Below are 21,990 nucleotides of genomic sequence, written 5' to 3' on the forward strand. Positions count from 1 at the left end.
TAATAATGTGAAGCGCTTAGAGGCTTTGTTAAGGCATTAAGCGCTATATAACAACGACATATTATTATTATTATTATTATTATTATTACTATAGGCATTCCATAGAGGTGGGGTCAGGGGGGCTTAGAACTAACTATTAGGCACCTACCCTAGGCCTAGTACCCCTCCCTAGCAAGCCAACCACTCACTCACTCTGTGCAGTGCAGCTAGGCCGAGCCTAGCCAAGATTTGATTAGCTAAAATGGAAACCTTAGATTTGCATAAAAAATAGCTAAATCTAATTTATAAATATCAATATATCATGCAGATATCTAATGAGTACAAACTTACTCTTACATATGGTTGAAATCCTTGCTTTGCGGCAATCAACCTCCTTCCGAATCGGCATATTGAGGAAGCCATTTTGAATGTGAAGAATTTTTTTCCTCATTCGATATTTTTTTTATTCCTAATTAAATTATATTAGTTTATTAAAAAAGTATGCCCTAAATATTTAAATTTTATAAAACAAATAATTAGTTATTTATGAAATAGTTAGATTATATCATTATAAATGCAATTTAAAAGAGTCCTTCTTATTTTTAAATATTTTACTTTATTTATTACTCTTGAACTTTACACCTGTGCTTCCGGTTGCCAATTACAAATTCCAGGTACCAAATATCGATGTTGTCTGCAAATATTTTGACCCAGGTATTAGCCTGGCCTACTAGGTTAAACTTCAAAGTACATATACAATCCTGGACTTGTTAATAAGAAAGAAACATTTGTCTTGTTCATTCTTTCTCTAGGGCTTAGGCTAGGCGCTACAATACAAAATAGAAAGTAGGGTTGGGAGGTCCTAGGCCTGCTAGGTGAGGATTACTGTAGGCTAGTTAGTTAGGCAAGCATACTGGCCTAGGATCTACAGAGAGTCCTAGGAGGAGGGCTAGGACAGTCCTCGGCTACTACTATCTAATTGGACACACGAGCCTAGGCTACTATGGAGGCAGGGCCTAGAAGCTACCAAGGCAAAACATAGAGGGCCAACAAGCAAAGGCCACCTAGGGCCTAGAGTAGGCTTAGGCTTCTACACTAGGCTAGCTTGATCATTATGATAAATGTTTTTTGAAATACATAATGCACACAAACATTTCCCAACGGTAGGTGGTGGGGACTTAGCCGGGGATGTACGTTAAAATGATGCCACACATTGCCAGGACCTTCACGTGCGTGTAACCTTTTTTTTGTAAATTACATCCCTTACTATATTTTGTGGTATCATCCGCGAAATTAAAAAAACGTTATCACAGTATGGCAGTGACTCTGGGGAACATCCAGACCATATGTAGTCTTATATGTTGTAGGCTTATAGTTGCAGGCTTATATGTTGCACCTCTGTACTTTTGTATCCACAGCACCCATTTTTGACAATTTAGACATTGACCACCAAACTTTACCTCTTCTTTTTTTTTAGATGTTATTAGTACTGAACACTGGCCTTTGAATTCACTTCATTGTATTTGTTCAGCCATGAACCAGAGATAAACAAAGGATCATGGGAAAACTACAACCTCTTTTACGTCTCAAAATAGATGAACTTTTCCTCAGGTGGTTGAGTGAAACGGACACACAGGAAAGCTTACGTGAAAATTTAGCTCTGATCAAGAAGGGAGAACATTTTGAATACACTCCGTCAGCTACATTCCAGTATAAGAGCCATGGCAGTCCAGCATCACCTTTGTTGAGGGTTTCCTCTCCTACTACACCTCCCTGTTCCCCTTTGCCAACAAGTACTCCCAGCCCTCGAAGTCCTAGGAGACGTAGCAGCACTAAACTTTCCACATCCCTGTCAAAGTCTTTAACAGCTAAGGTAAGCTTAAATGTCTATTAATATTGTTCTATATGTTTGAATTGATAACATTATGAACTCAGGCTCTGTTTAATGTTAAATTTTTGTGATTACATTATTTTTTTAATTTCTTTCACTAGCTATTTAAAAAAAAATTTATTTAGCCCATTATATTTTTTCATTTAAAATGTTTACCATATTAATACTAATACCGTAGTTCCCCGGGTATAATCCCACTCCCCATGATTGCAAAATTGACCCGATTTTTGGGGGGTGGGATTATAACCGGGGATTCCCATGTGCATGAACAGAACGAAAATGACGATCGTTTTGCGAGGTGGCAGAAGCCCTACGATTGAATGGCCTATCGAAAACTATATTACGGTGAAGAGATAAGAGTTTACTAGCATTAAAGGAAAGGAAAACCCTAATTAGTAGCTAGAGAGGCCACATATTGGTCTTACCTCAAGCTAGGCTAGCCTTTGCCTAAACTTCTTTTACGTCGTAAGTTATTTTTTGCCCACCAACAACCAATCCAACTAATCACCCATCGCATGTGAAGAATGCCCACTTGTATGATGTAACAAGTTATTTTTAGCAGCAAGAGTCTCTGTGAAACATGCAAGTCTTCACCCTGTGAATTAACGATCCGATTAGCCTATTGGGTGTGTCTCTTTTGGGACGGACCACGATGTTGCCTACTTTTAGCCACAGTGAGCGAGCTTGTTTATTTTAGCGACAGTAAACAACAAAAATTTACAAGAATGGGCTTTGTATTAACTTTACAGAGACCAATGTCTTATCAATTGGAAGAGTTACAGGTCTGCCGAATTTGGAGCCAAATCCTTCATATTTTGTGAGCATTTGTTAAATTTGCCGAACTAGACCTAGGCCTACTAACCTAAATTATACCCTGGTACTTTTCCCGGGGAAATGCCTGTACGCGGAGTTGGGCGTAAATTTGTGGGTGGGATTATACCCGAGTGGGCCTATACCCGAGGAACTACGGTAGTCTCTTTCATAAGAGAAACATTAAAGTCAGTCTCAGGGGGGAAAAAAATGTTAAGTTGGCATTTTTATAAGACATGAAAAACATATTTGATGAAAAAAATATTTGATGAAAAACTTGTGAACGGTTAATGAGATACAGTTTTGTGAATATATAAAATTTGTGGGAAATAGGTGGAAAAAAGGGTGGTTTACACCCCTTTTCTCCAAGTTGTTAAATATTTAAAATCTGTATCACATTAAAGTGTTCCTGTGTCAAAAATCAATTGTACAACATATCAAAAAAATGTTTTCCTGAGCCTGAATATAATGCACAACTTTTTTTTTTATAAATTTATAAATAAAATACAAGAAGTAGGCTTAAGATAAAAAAAAAAATGTAGTAAAGAAATAAATAAGAACTTGAACTTATAAAATAAAATATACAGTGCTTATTGCTGAGGTAATCATATATCGCCTTAACAATAATAACCACTGTATTTTTTTTATTTTTATAAATTTATGTTTTTATTATTTTTTATAAGAGTTCAGTCTCACTTGGGCCCTTAGGTGGGAACCTGTACCCCACACCCAGAACCTTCCTCCCACCCTGGAAAAGCTTGGCTGCACGCTTGCAGATTACTTTGTTCAGCAAATAGTAAGAAATTATCAAAAACAATAAACAAAAATTGTTTTCTTAATATTGCCTCAAACCATTGCTGTTTAGGGAAGGAGATAATGACCTTGATTTCATAGCCTTGACAAATGTTAAGCATTGAAAGATAGTAACCATGGAGATAAAAACTGAACTGATAATAGTATTTGGAAAATCTGTAGTTACACAAGAATAATAATTTAGATACAATGAAAATCAAAAACATTTTTTCTTTTATTTTTCTTTATTTTTTAAATATTGAAGTTAGAAAAATTTCAATAATTTCATATTCCTGATAACACACCCCCAACTTTAATATTAGAACATTCTAAAATAAACTGTCCAATCACCCTTCAGTCTACTCCTAAATGCCTAGCCAATCAGAAGTTAGCTTTTTGATAACTATAATGATGGAATTTATTAATAAACTATAAACTCCAATAGTAAAAGGGCCAGGCTACAACTACTACATTGTTCATTACTAAATAGAGGATTGAGTTTCATACTTTGTAAGACATGTTCCATCTGCAGCTCAGATAGTTTTTCATTTTGTTGAGCCTGACCCTAAAGAGGCTAAATATTGCTCTTTAATTGGCATGGCAGGAATTTCTGCAGCATCACCAGTGCTTGAAGGGTTGTTTCAGTCTCTACAAATTCCAGAGGTGGTCCACTTAAAATGAATAAGCCTATCATCTGCCAAGATTATGAAACAGAATCACTGATATAAAACATAGATGAATTCTGTGTTAATCTTAAAATTAAACAAATAGAATTTTTAACATATATTGTGATTCATTAAAGTAGGCTTAGGTTTTGGTATAATATTAATAATACATGATTCAAACTAGAATTACATTGGTTTTTTTATCATTATAATTAATGCCTATTCTTATAATTTAATTGGGATTTAATTATCCTCTCATAAAGAGCATAGAACAGAGTAAAGGGAAAAGAAAACCAAATCCATAAAATGAATGATGTTGGCAGATTACCAAAAATCATAAACAAATAATTACTATTTTTATTTATGAGCATTATTATTAATCATTAATAATAGTATAAATCTACAATAAACCATGAATCATTACAGTTTTGAATTACTTATAAATTAATATTTGAAATTTACTATTTGTTAAATACATTATTTTTTGCTAATTTATTTATAATTTTCTGATTATTAATGTCATACTGCAAAATTATATATAACATTTACTTTTATTATTATCATTTATATTATTATAGTTGCTGACACCACCGCAATCATAGTCATTGTTACTAAATATAAATTTTAGGTTGTTGTTATATTATTAAGTAATAAATATTAGATATATTTTGTTCTTGGTGACATTGCAAGTTTTAAAGTTTTTAAGGTTTGGTCATTATCTTCGTGAAAATTATGAGTTACTCAGTTGCTGTACAGTATACCTGTTTTATTTATCGTTATGTGAGCTTTTGATACAGAAATGTTGGGGGAAAAAATCTTTTCCTACAAATATTGTAAAAAAAAATTTTACAATTTCTTCCATGATGATGTCACCTTTAAAGTGGTTTCTCCTTAATTGTCACATGACCTGGCAAGAAGGGATCCTAGAGGGCAGGAGTAATTAACATTCTTTGAGTCATTATACTGAGTGAGAAAAAGGTTACCACATGCTACCTACCACTGTCATTTGCTGTCCATTATGTCATTAAAATTAATTATGGATATGATAAATAGGCCTTTTTATTTCAATTCTAACTAATTTTACAATAAAAAGTTAAGATCTAAATTAAAATATTTGCCTGCAGAAATATAGCATAAAAATCCATTTAAATAAGTGCAATATTAATAATTTGAACTGAATACAAGAAAAAAAATGTGGGTTGTAATGATAAAGAATGTTGTACAAATTTACAGTATACAGAATTGTTTATTATTTTTGTTATTTAAACAAAAATTGATCATTAACTTTTATGACATTACATTGACCCTAATTTGACCATGATTATTTCATAATATTAACAATCCAATTTTACTGGTGGTTTATGGTACTAAATTGCATTTTGTTTATTTTCACTGTCAGTGCTCAGCATTGTGGAGATAGAAAATTAAGTTAATTACTTACTCTATTGTCCATGATATCGATTATGATTTAAGTAATAAACATCATTTTGTGTAAAACTGTATTTAGTTTTGTTATTCTGAATCTTAATGGAGCACATTAACAAATTGAAACATGAAAAATAGTTTTAAGCCTTACCAATAACTTTTATTGTACAATCGGATTCAGATTTCTTCATTTTGTCAAAAAGAAAATTATGTAAATGCAAAAATACATCGCAGAAAAAAATTTAAAAAACACCAAAAATACAACAATTAAACAGTAGGCCTATGCTAAAAATTGTTTTTGCAAGTACTTAAGGAAAAGCCAATCGAGAAGTTTAAATCTTATATATACTGGCTGATTTATGGAGTTCCGTAAAAAGGAATTATGATAATGGTTAGTCCAGCCCATTTCTAATGCTGTGCAAGGGCTATTTGATCTTAGTGTCTAATTCATGCCATACTTAAATGTATTTATCTTTACTTTTTTTAAATTTATTATAGTAAAGATAGATTAGACAGAAATTTAAAATTAATCAAATTCAACCTTGAATAAAATTCAATTAAAACTTTTATTTCAGATATACATTAAATGCCATTTCTACATATCAAAATGAATGAATTAACTTAAAGTGAGTAGCATTTAACTAACAATCCAATACTGTACTGTACTTCGTTCCAGCACTGCTAACTTAATGAAAGTTATTTTTGGATTCTTCAGAAATGGCTCTTTTTCATTTCCAAGTTTGTAGCAATACATTCCTAACTTATTTGACTAACAACAGTTGAAAATATTTTGAGTAGATTCTTGGCTGAAAAGAATGCATTTGATAATTGATCTTGTCACTTAAAATAAATGGAATTCTTTGTACAAATTATTTTCAATTTTTCAGTTGGTCTTCTGTTTATAATTTTACAGAATACAGAACAGTACTTTAGAATTTTCTTATATTTAATAAAGAAGTGCAGAATTATCATGTACTATACTTTATTTGTGAGGTTTTGCATCTAATGTCGTTATCTTCAGTTAATTAATTGCATTAATGCAGTCCTCAATGATTTGTTTTAATAGTATATTTTATGAAATTTCATTCCAGTTGTTATTGAATTACCTCTAGGTGAAAATACATCAATGAACTAATTACATAAAGAAAAAAAATAATTGTCTGTCACTTGTTATTATTTGATAAATTGGTCTACCACATGGTGAGACAACTGTTTATCAATTATCTAATTAATGCCTAATTCAAAATAGAGCATGAAAGATGATGATGTTGCAAATGGTAACCAGATCTAAGTGATGAGGAAAGATTCTATCTGTGTCCTCTCCTTGCTTGTTTCCTAATAAGGATAGTCATGGTATGCAAGCTAGGCCTGTAAAGCAGTGAGTCAGTAGGCATAGTGGAGCTATAGTGGATCAGTAGAGATGCTAGTACGAAGGCCATTGAGATCAACAAAACAGCAAGCACATGGGGCCTACTGGTTGCGAAACTGATCTTAATACGAATCTAATTGATGACAGTTTTTTTTAATTGCTGGATCTAAAGCAGATCCATTGTGTCATGCGGGAGAATTTGCATATTGGTTGAAACAATATACTGTGATTTAAACATACTACTGTTCACAGAAGGCCCATTTGTTTCAAGAAAAAAACTACAGTATAGAATGGTGAAGTGAACCCAGCCATATATTCTGTGGAGGATAATATTCTACTCTGAGAAGGTCTACCATTGTTTATCTTCTCTGTGCAACTTATAGCCATTTGAGCTACTATGGAACACTATAATATTTTATTTTGTAGGTTATCATAAGAAGAATTTGCTTTTATTGCTGTTTTTCTGTCGTCAAAAGTAATTTTGTCTTTAAAGGTGTGAAAATGATTGACATGTCATGCACTAGGATGCCAAGGAATCACCAACCAGTCTTGCAGTCTTTGTTAAACCTGTTGATCTGAGCTCCAGAAATCCTGATGTAAAGGCTAACAACAGTCGATGTAGGTTTGATGGGCTTGGCAATAACATCTATCACATTGTTCACCAGTATAAAAGGCATACAGAAGTTGCCAGATTTTCTAAGGATTAAATGAAATATACCTAGTTAGATGCTATCTACCTCGTCCATGATTTCTTGAAAGGAAACAGTACATGGTTTTGTTAGAACCTATCGAAGCTAGATCAATGTCAAAACTGATTTCTCTGTATGCTCAAAGGTCCTGACACATCTGTAAATAAATTATTAATTAAATCTTTAGGATTTGGATATGAAATTTTCTCTACTGTACAATAGCTAACTACCAGTAATTTGTCTCGGTCCTGGTGTTCTCCGTGAGTGTTGTCGTGACTATACTCAATTACTATGCAGACATGTCCACAACCTGCACCTTATGAACTAGTATTCTCATCTCGCAATTTGTACGAGAGATTGTTCATTGACCAACGACCGGTCCGCATTGTGCACCATTTCCAAAAATCTTGCCCCTTGCAGAGACATGACCCACAAGGCAGGCCATGCGATGCTGTTCATTTTGGCTTCTGTACTGATGTCTATTCCCCAGCTGATCTGATTTTAGATGTAAATCGTAACTGTGTCATTATTAAGTCTTCCAGAAATGCCAAGGTAGGCTAAAAGTAGTAAAATATGTTAGTTTAAAATGTTATTTATTTAATTATTTTTTTGGTTCTTCATTAAAATCATGTAATAGTAACCAGATCAAATATATTTTCTAATTCAAAGAGACCAATGTTTTTTTGTCAAACTTTTTTCTACAACTTTTATCATTTAGACACAGTTCCACAAAACATTAATTACAGTACCCTGTACTGTTTTCTGTCAAAGCTTTTTTATCTAACGTTGATCATTTAGAAACAGTTCCACTAACAATAGCCTAGCCTACATTTTAAAAAAGTCTTCTTGCTATGATGAAAACTCGATAGTATACAGTTATTGTACGGTACATTTGAGCCAAAAGTAAATTAGTTAACATAGGTTGTACTATAAACACATTGAAAAGACAAGGATGATTTATATTAACATTTTTAGTTGACTGTATTGTAGGGTGGAGTGCAGGAGGTCTTGTCTATTTCCAGGATACTCCAACTCGTGGGACACTTCAGGACTGAATTTACTAAAAACTGGTACTATACCTTTGTTGAAGAAATATTGAGATGGTTTATACACAGACATTCTGAACAGACATCTTTTTTGGCATATCTACTGTAACGATAGCATTAGAGCAATATATTAGCAGCATTAAATGTTATGGTACCGTAATAATACATACCGTATAATTCTGTTAAATTCAGAGTTTTGGTTTTTTTTGGTTTTTTTTTTTTTCATATAGTTTTTGTTTTTATGCTGACAATTTTTTCATAATTATGAACAAACTGAAAGCCTACATTTAAAAAGAATGTTGATTGTTGAAGATGCTGTCGCATTCTTTTATATTTGAACTGTTTCTGGTATAGAGTTTTACACTAGCTGAGTGTATTTTACAACCTATGGCCACTGGTACAATAGACGTGCTTGTAAGCATAGAAAGCAAACTGTTTACTGTCATTAAAAGTACATCAAGGAATTCCTTGAATGGGTGTAATATTTTAAATGCCTGTTCCACTTGACATTTACAGTTTGTACTACAGTAGTTACTGTCTTGGTACTTGAGAAAATTTATGAACATGTTTGGTGCAGCAACTACAACTAAACACACTTCATCTCAAAATAATTATAACTCCATGCTTCATACAACTTTTTCCTGGTCCCAACAATCATGATTGATTTGATCATGGAGTTATAATTATTTTATAACTCCATGATTTGATGTATATATTTTTTTTATATAGAGTGAATCACTTTTCATTGTATTTTTATGCAGTGTAGGATATGTGGTCAGGATACTATGGATCAATAGATTGTCATTGGATGTAAACCTCAGGATCTTTTAATCCATTGTAACTTGTGAGAATATCATGGCAGTTTATTACAAATGCGTTATATAATAGCACATTACAGTATTATCCAAAGTGATCACTGATACAGTGATTATAAATACTATGTAACAAGCCATTTTGATAGTCTTTTGAATGTAGAACATCATCTCTTTTTAACTGTCTAAATGACAACAGTAATGATACGGTAGGCCTAAGCACTAGTTACATTATAAACCAAAAAACTACATATTTTATGCTATATTATTGCCAACTAATGTTTTGTTTTATACAGTATACAGTAAATAAATAAAAAATAAATAAAGTAAATAAGCAATCATAACCTTAAATACTCTCTGGGTGATTGCCTTTTGGTAATAAATACAAGTTGATTGATAATTATTCATTTATTGGTAACTGCCTATATCATAGAATAATATTAAGTAATCATTTCCTGTAATCACTGTATGTTAGCATTTGAGGTGTATCCAATGTAATTAAATGATTATGTGTGAACATGGAGGATTATTCCTTCATGGTGTGAATGACTTGTAGCATAAAGAACCCCTTATACTGAAATGTATTGACAAGACTAATTGCTTCCATACATCAGATAAGCCACTGATCTATATGATTTGTGGATAAGCCTTCAAGGATGTGTTAAAGGACAGAGGCAGTGTTCAAGTACTGTATAGCCATGGTGTAAAGCATGGTGTAAACTTATTATTATAGAAACTATAAAATACATTTTTGTTTTCAATCTGTCTTTATTATCTATGTGATTCTTTTAAATGATCCAAGTTTTTTCCTCTGTTGGTTTTTTTTATATATATATATTTTTGGTAAACCATGATTTAGACCATATTTGATTTTCTTTTTTTAATTGGTTATTTTTATAGCTTGAAGAAACATTATTTGGATAGGCAAATTATATAATTTTTTAAATTTTCGATCCGACGACCTACTGGTTCGTCGGACGATAGGGGGTCCAGGCCTGTCCAACAGGGACCCCCTATTCCATCGCTGTTCTTGTATTTCAGCTAGAGGGCTGAAATACAAGTTACGATAGCACAAAGTCATTACGCCATTTGTCCTGTGTGCATTATGGCCCATGTGTATGTTAAAGAACGCAGTTTACACTCTTCGGAAAAGAGTAGGGGCTTGTCTCTTGGTGTACTGCCCAATCACCACCAGAAGGACCACGCTGGAAATAAGTCAGCCAGGTCTAGGCACACAGGGATTACTCAGTTTCTTACAAGGATGTCTGGATTTATCAAGTTAATTTTGGTGCTCTTAATTCCTGAAAGTTAAAAAACAATTGATACTCTATAAAATAAAATTATGTCTAAGAAAACATGAATCATATTTTTATTTGAGTTTGCCCTAAGATACTGCCAATATGTAAGTGACAAATGATCATATAATCACATAATTTTGTGGAAAGAACTTATAAACAAAAGCTTATGACATTCACTGTGTTTTTAATTAAACAAACAACTGACAGTAAATCAGTCATTAAGTTATTAATTAATGATTGCTAATTCAATTCTCTTTTTCTATAAATTATTTTTTATGTGAATTCTACTTAATGTTGATTAATGTGCAATTTTTTTTCATTTGATTTATTACAGTTATTTGAAGACCGGAAGGCTGCAGAAAAGAATTCCCAACCAGTAAATGTTCCTCGATTTTACTTTCCATATGGACGACCTGTTGACGCCGAGGTCAATGAAAAAACATTAGAAATGGTTTCAGAGGTTTTCAGGTCATTACCAAGTCAAATTGCCAGAAAGCAGGACATGGATGAGATAACCTTGGTAATTATATTGACATGATGTCAGGCTCTAAATCCACTCAATTTACTTAAGAAAAAAAAAAAAGCCTATCTTTGAATACCAGAGTCTTGGGTTCGCTCTTAGTGAAAGTACAAGTACTTCTCTTCCAAAACAACCCTACCCCATTCTAATACCAGTTATACAGTAGAGCATCAAAGGCACCTGTTTACATTTTCTCATCCTGGTTAAAATCTATTTTTAAAAATGTTCCATATTGTATGTGGTTGCATTCACTCTTATGTGCCCAGCTTCACCTGAGCCTAAGCCCATCATGTGCAGCCCTCATTTAAGCTCAGCTAAATGTGCTTGTTTGTATCCGACCAACATAAGATTAATGAGCTGGATGTGTGGCATTTTTTACCAGCTTTTAACTGATATGAATCTGCTTGTTTTCAACTGAAAAATAAGCACAATTTTTCTGAAGTTAAACTTAACTTTTTTAAGCAGAGCTTAATTTGATTGGTTATAACTGACCCACTTAATAAAAGTTAGATGAAATTGCTCTTTAAGTAATATTAAAGCTATGTTTTCATGTACAGAGCAACACCAATACAATTTATTGATTATTATGTTTGTTTTTAGGCATGCGGTTGTCCGAAGTACTGGAGAGCTCTCCTATTCCAAGCTGCAGGGGGTAAAGATGATGTGCCCATCACGGAAGAAATGTTTGTAAATATGTGGCGAAGGTTGGTGACAAATTTAGTGTTGAATAAAGCTTCTTAAAATATATATGAAATTTACAGTGCTTTCCAATGAACATGTTAGTTCTTCACATTACCTTGGTAATTAAAGATAATTGTAAATAATTCAAATTCGGTTCAATTCAGGATATTGCTCAGCAGGCTATTTTATCTTAATTGTAAATATATTTAGTGGTTGGTTGGATATATTGGTAGGTCTTGTTAAATGACTATTAAATAATATTAAATTAATATTTAATTAACATTTTTACTGGTAATTTATATGTTTTATTTGTATGTATTAGTTAGGATTTACTTTGATTTCATCATCTTTTTCAATTTTGAAAGTTATTTCTAATTTTCTCATAGACAGCTACAGTATTTAATGTTTTGTTATTTGTTATTTTGTTTGCTATTGATACAGAATCACTTCTGAATGCCATGATGATGCTTCAAGGCTATTTCGGCTTTTAGCTAAACCCAAGTGCAATTATATATCATCTGAGGACTGGTACCCACTAATCCAAGTAAGCACATCATCTTAATCATCATCCTCATTTTAATCACTGTTATTAGGCTTTAAAAAATTGCTTGTTTGCCCTCCAGCGGCCGCCCCTAGCTCACAGAAAAAATAGGGGCGGCGTTTATTAAAAAAAAAAAAAAAATTATTTTTTGTTTACAAATTTTAAAAATTGATCTTTATTTTTCTATATTTTGCGCATGAGAGTTATTGAAATTTGGTTTCTGATGTAAGGTATCGCCATTCTGAGCCTAAATTCATTGCAAAAATTGGGCTATTTTATTCAGTGTGATGAATACCCTTTGAAAAACAAATAGTGAGACAGGCTTAATTGCAAGCATTGCGATTTAATATGTTAACATTGGTGACAGGAGAAAAAAAAAATAAGAAAAAAACATATACATTTTTCAGCATTAATGGGCAAACAAACAATTTACTTTTTTAGGCCTTAATACTATTATCCTCCATGTAAAGATTATGTTGTCAGCAAAAGTGTAAAAAGTATAATGATTTTTGACTATTATTCTTCCATTTCCAATAGGATGTTGTAGATACTCATCCCGGTTTAACATTCCTACAGGATGCTCCAGAGTTCCATTCCCGTTATATCCACACGGTAAGTAACTTCCCTCATTAGTTATCAACTTCACTTTGTACGTTGATGACACTCATGGTATGCAGTATTTATTATCAGTCAATAGAAAATAGTGATAAATTAGATAGATCAACATTGCTTCATCACTGACTGGTAAAAATGCAAACATCCTCAGGTCTTTATGTTGTAATTGATAAGCAAGTAGCAGAAATATACCTTTATAATCTAGGCATATCTGTGTTCTGAATGAGACTGTCACATAAGGAACTTTTATTATTGTTAAAATGATACCCTCCTATGAGTGGTGTATTGTAATTGCTGTTGGTTTGTTGTTGAAATAAATGTGTTACGAAGATTTGTCGGTAATAGAACTACAATAACCCTGAGAAAAGGATATACTTTGCCTGTAGATAAGATTAATGTTAACACAGTTATTAACAACCAATCACAAGTAAATCATTAATTCCAAAAACTTTTATTGGAATGTAATCTACAATACAAAAATTGCAATTATTTAGAAGACAAACAGTTAAGCAAATACTGTGTTGGATAGTGTGATAGATTTGCTATCCTCTATCACTTGTTGGTAGGATTAGTTACTGTATAACACTTTAATGTTGTTCTCTATACATTGTCCATTAATGCTAAAAATAAGTTGGTTTTTTTGTAAACAAGTGCTTAGTAGCAAAATAAACCTTTACGATAAAGATTAACAACTTTCTGCAGTATATCTGAGATCCTAGTAGTATATTTGTCAAATTCCGTTGAACCACATGTAAATAGCTTAACTTTAGATTGAAGCCAACATTTAATCAAACAATTCTAACATACAATTACAATCATTATTTTTTATGGAAATCAGTCCATAGATACACAATTATGCCTTATTTTAGTATGTACATTCCATGCTTCAAAACACTCCCACAACATAAACTATACAATAATCCAGCTAAGATGAATTTATGATCCAGCATAACATACAAAACTATGATCTAGCAATTCATTACTTAAAACATAACACTTGACATCATTTTTAGTTAAATCTCAAATTTGCACTGTAGTAGTGAGGCTTATTAATGCATAAAGAGAGGCGGCTAGCCTTTGTTTATGACTCAATCTGGGCAAATCTGTCTATGCTGAAGGGGTCTCCTCCTCCCTCCTCTCCTCTATCTTGACAGATTATAACATAGGCAAGGTAGAAGCACATTATAATCATATTTTTAAGTTGAATGTACTTTTAGTACAATTAGGAATGTAATAGATGAATTCTTTCAGGTGTAAGTTTAGCATTTTTAAAAATCTTTGATTGATTAATTAATTTCAAGACTGAACATCTCTTTGGACCTGTCAGCTCATTGTAAAAATGGTTTAACCATGTTAATTTTGTTATATTAAATTCATTTTTTGTTGCCAAATAAATATTAAGTTTAATTGAATAATAGTCTGATTTGTCTTATCTCCCCATAATTTGTAGGGGGAAAAAACAGTAAATTAATATTAAATAAATTGTTGATGTTATATTTAATATCATTCTAACTATTTTTGCTTTCTATTTTTTTTTATTTAATTAGTTTATGAATATTTAATAGAAAACACCTTTTTTGACAACACATTTTTTTTGTTAATTTCTTATATCTCAAATAATTCCACTTAGAACTGAAGTTGGCAAGAGTTGGTATTAAGAGTAAAAGTAGGTTTACATTAAATATTATTAGCATGCCTAGAGACCTCGAACAACTACAGTACAGTTTACACTACCATACATAACATAATTATATAATTCATTAAGTGGTGTTTTGAACCTACAAAATTTAATGTCTTTGTTGACCTAACCAATATTTTAATTTTATATTCAAATTGCTTAATTTTAAGTAGGATTTATGCTTTCATTCAATTGAATATTATAATTTAAAAAATGTTTTTCCAGTATCAGATGAAGGAACATCTGTGAATAAACATAACTTAATTATTTTTTTGTGTGTTATTGGAAAATATGTATTAGGAAATTGTTTTGTTCCAGTTCTTTAAGTTAGGCTTCAAGTTTTACTTAAATAATAATGTTTGTGATATTGTTTGTTTGTTCCAATTTTTACCACAAACACTATTAAGCTACAGTAGCATAAAAATCTATCAAATTTTATGAAACAAAGACATGTGATTTGCCCATATATGGTAATATTACATCATGATGGTAATATTACATCATGATGCCAACATTGGATTTCACACTATTTGTCACATAAATTGTAATAGTATGGACTTTTTGCAAGGTTTGGTAAATAGACAAAGTTGTTTTATTAGGTGGTCTTGATTTTTAATTTTTATTCAGAACCTGCATCAACATCTTCTCTTACCAGATCAATCCTAATTTCTTCAATTTTAAGTTTACCCCCATTGTTACCCCCTTCAACGTGAACGTCTGCCTCAATATGAATTGTATCATCAATCACTTCCTCCGTTTCCTCTTCTTCTGGTGCGGTCTCTGTCACCGTCATGGTAACAACTTCTTCAACTACCCCTTCATCTGTCAACCCAAAAACCAAATTTTCACATTTTATGTCATATAAAAAATTGAAGACAAGGAAAGTAGATGAAATTTTAAGAGATTCCTTCTGTCATCGCGGAAGCTTTATATCAGAAGATGATTGAGGTGAGGAAGACATGAAGAGTTGAAATAGCTAAGATGAGAAACAGGGAGAACCGACAGACTGACATACATTACCATTAAAAAGTAAATTATTAAAACTGTAGTTCAGAGCACAGCACTATTAACACAAGTGAAACTAAAACAAACAGCAGATAAACAAAGAGATTGGAAACATTTAAGTAGGTTGGCAGAAAAGTAACATGGACAGATGGGAAGACAAACGTAGAAGTAAAAACAACTGCTCGAAAGTAGCACAGGACAGAAATTCTGGATCAGATACTTGGAAAGAGAAAATCATTATTAGTACCTCATCAAAATAGTAGGGTGACTTATGGAGAGTCACATAGAGGATAACTTGTCTTGTGTGACCATATAAAAATTATGGAAGCTATGAATTAGTAGGAGGAGAAAACTGAAATTGCTGGTAAAATTGGATGCCAATAGACTAGCAACAGAACATAGGACACAGATGTTAGGTAGATACTGTAGATGTTATTAGGAAAGATTTATTGAGCATTTGTTTACATAGATAAATAAACAGTAACAATATTTTTCATAGATGTGTAGCATCACATGTGAACAAAGTTAAATTGATTCTTATTGGCAGGAATGATGCTAATAATTATTAATATGTGTTTTTAGATTTTTTTTTTCATATTATATAGCTTACACAATATGACAAATTAAGGCAAAAAATGTATTGCACACATTTTTAAATGTAGTCAGTGCACTATTTGCTTGTTTAAAAGAAACATAGAAATACCCATTTGTGATTCAGAAATCCTAAATATTATACTTTTCTAGACTTTTTTAGATGTATTTTATTCTCCCTTTATTGTGTCTCTAATTTATCCTAACTAAAATAATGCCGTATGCGGCAAGTTTAGGTGAAAATATTTACAATTAATATTTTATTTTGAAAATTGTTAAATAAATATACCATGAGAATGAATGAATGAAAGAAGTCCATCCTCTAGCACTGAGACTGCGCCTGCATCTCCCTCTGATTGCATTTCCTCAGGTTCCTGCATTGATGCACTCTGCGTGCCAAATTCGACATCCTCTACATCCATGATTACTGTGACTAGTTCTTCTACCTGTATCGTGGTCACTGGTTCATTGCCCTCAAGTGAAATTTCATCACCTACTCCATGTTCAATCGCAATTGTTTCATCAGCATTTTCTAAAAATAAATCTTCAGAAGGAGCCAATGTAGGAACTGGTACGGAATGTCCGATAACGAGCAGGCAGCTCATGACTGTTACCAAAAGTGTATTCATGTTAAAAAATCTGTGGAATAATGAATAATTAAATAAAAATTTATTTATTAATACCTTTAAACATAACAATTTCATACTTGAAAGCACTTAACAGTAAGAAAGAATTTTGTAAAAAATTCTGTTTGCCGATGCTCAACCAACCCAGAATCTTCAAAATCTAGGATCTGGTTTTGGCAATTTTTTTGGATGTTTTTATAAGGCCACTGTATTGCAGCCTATCGTGAATTTTTTAGCACATGTGGTCACCATTTTACCAACTTAGGGTGAGTGATTTTTGGCACTGGACCCTACCATTACCTAGGCCTGAACTTAGACAATTTCTATTAAATGTTTCTGTAGTTGGACAAAACAACAATTTCCTTTTTGTTGGCCCGTACCAGTGTGTCATTGTAAAAACAATAAAATTTGTAAAATACTCAGCATCCTGATTATTTAAATTGCTATAAATGTTTTGTGGTTATTTGCTATAATAATATGTAAAATAATAATGATATTCAAAAGTACTTTTATCCCAGGAGGAAATTCATTTAGTCATGTCATATAAAAAAAGTAAAATGAATAAAAATTATATGAAATAGTTAAGAAGTTTAAATATGTATAAAAAGAACAAGACACCATAACTTGTAAAAGCATCAAAATATATTAAGAATAATCAAACAATGTATAGGCCTATATGATTTATAATAGTAAGATTAGACAAATACATTTAACATTTATACATTTTAATTTTTAAATTAAATTAATTTATTTAATTTATTGAAATATACATTTTTTACTCAGACACTGAACACATAATTGCATTAATGGTTACACAATGTTAAAATATTTAAAAAACATAAAATGAAACAGGGGTTTATTTAAGAGCCGGCGGCCGGCGCATTCGATCGGCTACTACCTGTCTCTTATACACATCTCTATTAAGCTACAGTAGCATAAAAATTTAAATTGCTATAAATGTTTTGTGGTTATTTGCTATAATAATATGTAAAATAATAATGATATTCAAAAGTACTTTTATCCCAGGAGGAAATTCATTTAGTCATGTCATATAAAAAAAGTAAAATGAATAAAAATTATATGAAATAGTTAAGAAGTTTAAATATGTATAAAAAGAACAAGACACCATAACTTGTAAAAGCGTCAAAATATATTAAGAATAATCAAACAATGTATAGGCCTATATGATTTATAATAGTAAGATTAGACAAATACATTTAAAATTTATACATTTTAATTTTTAAATTAAATTAATTTATTGAAATATACATTTTTTACTCAGACACTGAACACATAATTGCATTAATGGTTACACAATGTTAAAATATTTAAAAAACATAAAATGAAATAATCACTAAAATGGTACATGCTAAATTTATATACATGCATTTGCTATAAAAATAATTTCCATACAGAAATTTTTAGATAACTGTAGTTAAACTATTTATAGTTTTTTCCAAGTTGATAAATCTGGAGTAAAGAGTACCCAACTAGAAATAAATCTGCTTTTACTTTCACAAGGTACCTGGGGATATATTGCTACTTCACTAGAGTCAAGTCTAAAGCATTTTTGGAATCCATATTATATTAGCGCCCTCTATGTGCATGTTTTTGAAGTGCTGATCAACATATCATCTTGCAGAATGTACAGTACTTCTTATTTTCACTAATCATAATGCAATTAGGGCTTAATCTAGATTTTTTACGTTAAATTAGAATTCTCATAAAGCAGATAGAGTTTTTATTGTTTTGAAGCTTCGGGTCAGTAAATAGCTGACCTCATACAACTGAACTGACATGACCCATTGATTGTTGTCCCTAATTAAAAATCAGACTCTCTTTCTCTTGGGAAATTATACCCAATAAGCAAAGAGGTGTTAATTAATATATTAAATGCATAATATACTCAAGCACTGCTTTAAGCTTTCAGCAAGTGTGATAGTGCTGCAAATATTTGGCCTACAATCATCATCCAAACAACATAAATAATAATATTTGTGAGGGCAATGTAAAATCCCCAAATAAACACTAATAAACTATGTAGTGGCTTAGGGAAAATGCTGATAAAGCGGATAAATTAGCTGTTTGGATTTTGTCAATCAGTAATCCATTCATTTCACAACGGCTTCCTAGATTTGCATGTTGTTCACATTAGTCTCTAGGGCTTGGAGGAAACTGCTAATTGGTGGTCCTAAGGCCCTATAAAAAATTAATAGACTTTTTTCAGAATCACAGATCTTTTTGTACCCTTATCTTTTTAAAATGTATCAGTCCCTACTTCATAAAAAAAAACTATAAATAAATAACACATATATTTGAAAGCATTAATGGCTATTGATACATATGGATACATACTGTAATTTGCCAAATCACCTATGTAGTCAGATTTTGATGGAATTTAATTTTTTTTTTTTTTATTAATGAAGAAAAATAATTATTAAACTTTTGGTACGCCATGTGTAAGAATATGGTATTAAAGGTCAACTAGTTGGTTGTCTTTGCAACCAGTGGTACTACCTCAATTATAGGCTCCCAGCAGGAGCGTGTGTCTACTGCCTTATACAGGAGTTTTTTTTTTTTAATTAAATCTTACGTTCTTCAATATGCAGATGTGTGTATTATTGTAGTGTATCTGGATTTTTCATGAAAATTTTTTCTTTCATCATAATATTCTGTTTAGACCTACTACTATATTACTCTAAAACACTTTAAAAATGAGTAACTTTGGGAGTTACCACGTTATGTCGTTGATCACGAAGAGTACTACCATGTTCTAGAGGGCATCCTTCAAATAACTGTAAAAGGCGTTCGTGGCGAATGCGTGCTGCGTCTCTGTAACGCGTGTACGAGTTTCGAACGCAATTTTGTTTGAGTTCCGAATGCTATTCGATTATCAATAGAGCGCCCCCTACCTTGTGGTATAGAAAATAAAGGAAATAAGAGAAATTTTCACACTAGCATGATTCGATAATGATGTATTGTGTATACGATAAAAAAACATTTTCACAAATCAAATAAAATGACGTCATAATCATGGGAAAATCATAAAATCGGTTTTTTTACTACAATTTTATTGTTTTCCCATGATTATGACATCATTTAATTTGATTTATGAAAATATTTTTTTATCGTATACACGATAAATCGTTATTGAATCGTGCTAGTGTGAAAATTTCTCTTATTTTTTTCATTTTCTATATGAACAATTGCTTTGTAGCATTTTATCGTTAACATTATAAGTATAAACAGCCCTTAATGTAGCACAAAGTTCAAATCACATCACATGGTTTCCAATTAGTAGATGTCCTACCAAACATACAGTAATAGTCATGTACTGACATTCAAACTTTATCCCCTCCCAAGGAAGTATTCCTTATCAGGCAAGTTTCATTCAATAAGGCTATGTAAACTAAAATAATTAGTTAGTATCCCCTCCCTACCATCAGAGAGGCCACCCAACCCGATTTTTTTTTTTTCTTTTTCTTTTTGAACACTCACAAACTCCAGTTAATAAAGGTTTGTTTACCACCCATCCGCACGCTAGCTGTTCTATGCTGTAGCCACATGGCATTCATGATGCCTGTGATTGGAGTGAATTATGTGATTATAGATAATTGCATTATGACTGTCATAGGTAAAGTCTCTGCTTGCTATAGATGAATTACATTCAATTTTGGTCGCTGTTGTTTTCTTCTTTGTTTTGCTATTTTTTCCTTACCACACTGTTTTTCATGTTCGACGCAAGGGAAAAAAATAAAACCTCCCTCCTTACCATGAAAATTGATAACATAAGGATGCTAACCAATTTTTTATTTTTACATGGCCTAAACTTGATCTACCAAGTATTGCACAGTACTGTACCTTTATATTTTTGGATGAGAAGATGCAACATTTATCAAGGACGTTATTAGCATTGGGTTCGGTTTAAAGCCTAAACCCATACTGCCTGCCACAACTTAATAGTTAAAATCTAATTTTGAATAATGATAAATTATTTGTAACATATAAACTTGAAAAATATTTCTCTTACCTGAGTAACAGGTGTGATACAGTACTGTAATCTGCGGAGCAGGTAACTTGCAATTGGTTGATAGTACCAGTAAGATCAGATGAGGCAAAGGTTCATGAATGGCAAACCAAGAAGAAACACTGACTTTTATAGCCTGCACTAGCCCCACCCAAGGGTATCAAAACCAATCAAATTGCCCTTGAATATATTTGCTTTCTCCTCACAAATTAGCTAATTAGATGTGATGACAAACTTTCTATTCCACTTTGGTTTTTTTCTGGCCAAAGTGATTGTATCTTTGGCTCCACCCATTTCCCCATCAGTCAATCAATCAGGTGTACAGTGACTTTTATCCAATCAGAACTGGTAGCAATCCGTACTCTAGGTCACATGAGGATTTAATTAGGTTCTTTGATGTCAAATTTGGCCTCTACATTTCATCAACATACACATATTTAAAATTCAACAAACTAATATTTTTTTTTTTTTGTTGTAACTATAAAATAATATATTTTAATCCGGTTTTTTCGACAAGGTCATAAAATGAAAATATTTAAGTATTTTATTTTCATTCTTATTAATATTTTATAAAGAAGGAAGTACTCTTTGTAGTGCTGGGGCAGATAATAGCTGCGATGATACCATGGGTGGTATGGTGTTAGGTTCAATAGAGGGTTTTACCTCAGGACTGAGTAGCGTCATTGTTCTGCTTAATGTTTAGTAATCTCAACTTAACATTTGGCAGGTTAAGTTAAATTTTAATACTGACAAATTTACTTACATGTATTATAAGTTTTGGCAGAGATACAAAAAAATAAGAGTTTTGCATTACAGTGAAAACAATTTGTTCATTGTGGTTTTTTTCATCGCCAGAATTGCCCGGCTCTGTTCCTCTAGGCCTTGAAATGTGGGAAAAGCGCTCTTTTCTATGACATGTACAAATCAACA

At 31.8% G+C, this 21,990-nt stretch overlaps 3 protein-coding genes across 6 annotated transcripts in view; 1 reads left to right on the forward strand and 2 right to left on the reverse strand.

The window, feature by feature from the left end:
• LOC117124772 (succinate--CoA ligase [ADP-forming] subunit beta, mitochondrial-like) overlaps positions 1-455 on the reverse strand; it is a 12,404-nt gene extending 11,949 nt beyond the window's left edge. The window contains 1 exon segment of the mRNA XM_033271095.1: positions 331-455. Coding sequence (XP_033126986.1) covers positions 331-402 — 72 coding nt within the window. The 5' untranslated portion in view covers positions 403-455.
• Positions 456-610: 155 nt separating this feature from the next.
• LOC117124751 (serine/threonine-protein phosphatase 2A regulatory subunit B'' subunit beta-like) overlaps positions 611-21,990 on the forward strand; it is a 46,642-nt gene continuing 25,262 nt past the window's right edge. Inside the window, exons 1-6 of one of the 4 annotated variants that reach the window (XM_033271070.1) lie at positions 611-653; positions 1,457-1,852; positions 11,111-11,296; positions 11,897-12,000; positions 12,419-12,521; positions 13,056-13,130. In XM_033271070.1, coding sequence (XP_033126961.1) covers positions 1,538-1,852; positions 11,111-11,296; positions 11,897-12,000; positions 12,419-12,521; positions 13,056-13,130 — 783 coding nt within the window. In that variant the 5' untranslated portion in view covers positions 611-653; positions 1,457-1,537. Of the gene's footprint in view, positions 727-1,456; positions 1,853-6,886; positions 8,173-11,110; positions 11,297-11,896; positions 12,001-12,418; positions 12,522-13,055; positions 13,131-21,990 lie in introns of those variants that run through there. The other 3 variants (XM_033271068.1, XM_033271069.1, XM_033271071.1) reach the window with 3 other exon arrangements.
• LOC117124752 lies at positions 13,566-21,218 on the reverse strand. Its single transcript, XM_033271072.1, has 3 exons — positions 21,064-21,218; positions 16,697-17,046; positions 13,566-15,633 (listed from the first exon to the last, which is right to left on the reverse strand). Exons 2-3 carry the CDS (start codon positions 17,034-17,036, stop codon positions 15,431-15,433), a joined length of 543 nt encoding a protein of 180 aa, XP_033126963.1. The 5' UTR covers positions 17,037-17,046; positions 21,064-21,218; the 3' UTR covers positions 13,566-15,430.

The sequence above is a fragment of the Anneissia japonica genome, unplaced genomic scaffold, assembly GCF_011630105.1.
Source record: "Anneissia japonica isolate Jap-2015-1 unplaced genomic scaffold, ASM1163010v1 scaffold1764_len714935_cov166, whole genome shotgun sequence".
NCBI lineage: Eukaryota > Metazoa > Echinodermata > Crinoidea > Comatulida > Comatulidae > Anneissia > Anneissia japonica.

Bases quoted from the DNA above. Each gene is read 5' to 3' on its own strand.
- LOC117124752 (XM_033271072.1), bottom strand. From the start codon at position 17,036: ATGAATACACTTTTGGTAACAGTCATGAGCTGCCTGCTCGTTATCGGA. The intron at 15,634-16,696 runs GTATATTTATTT...TTGGGTTGACAG, and splicing joins TTCATTCATTCATTCTCATG to ATGAAGGGGTAGTTGAAGAA.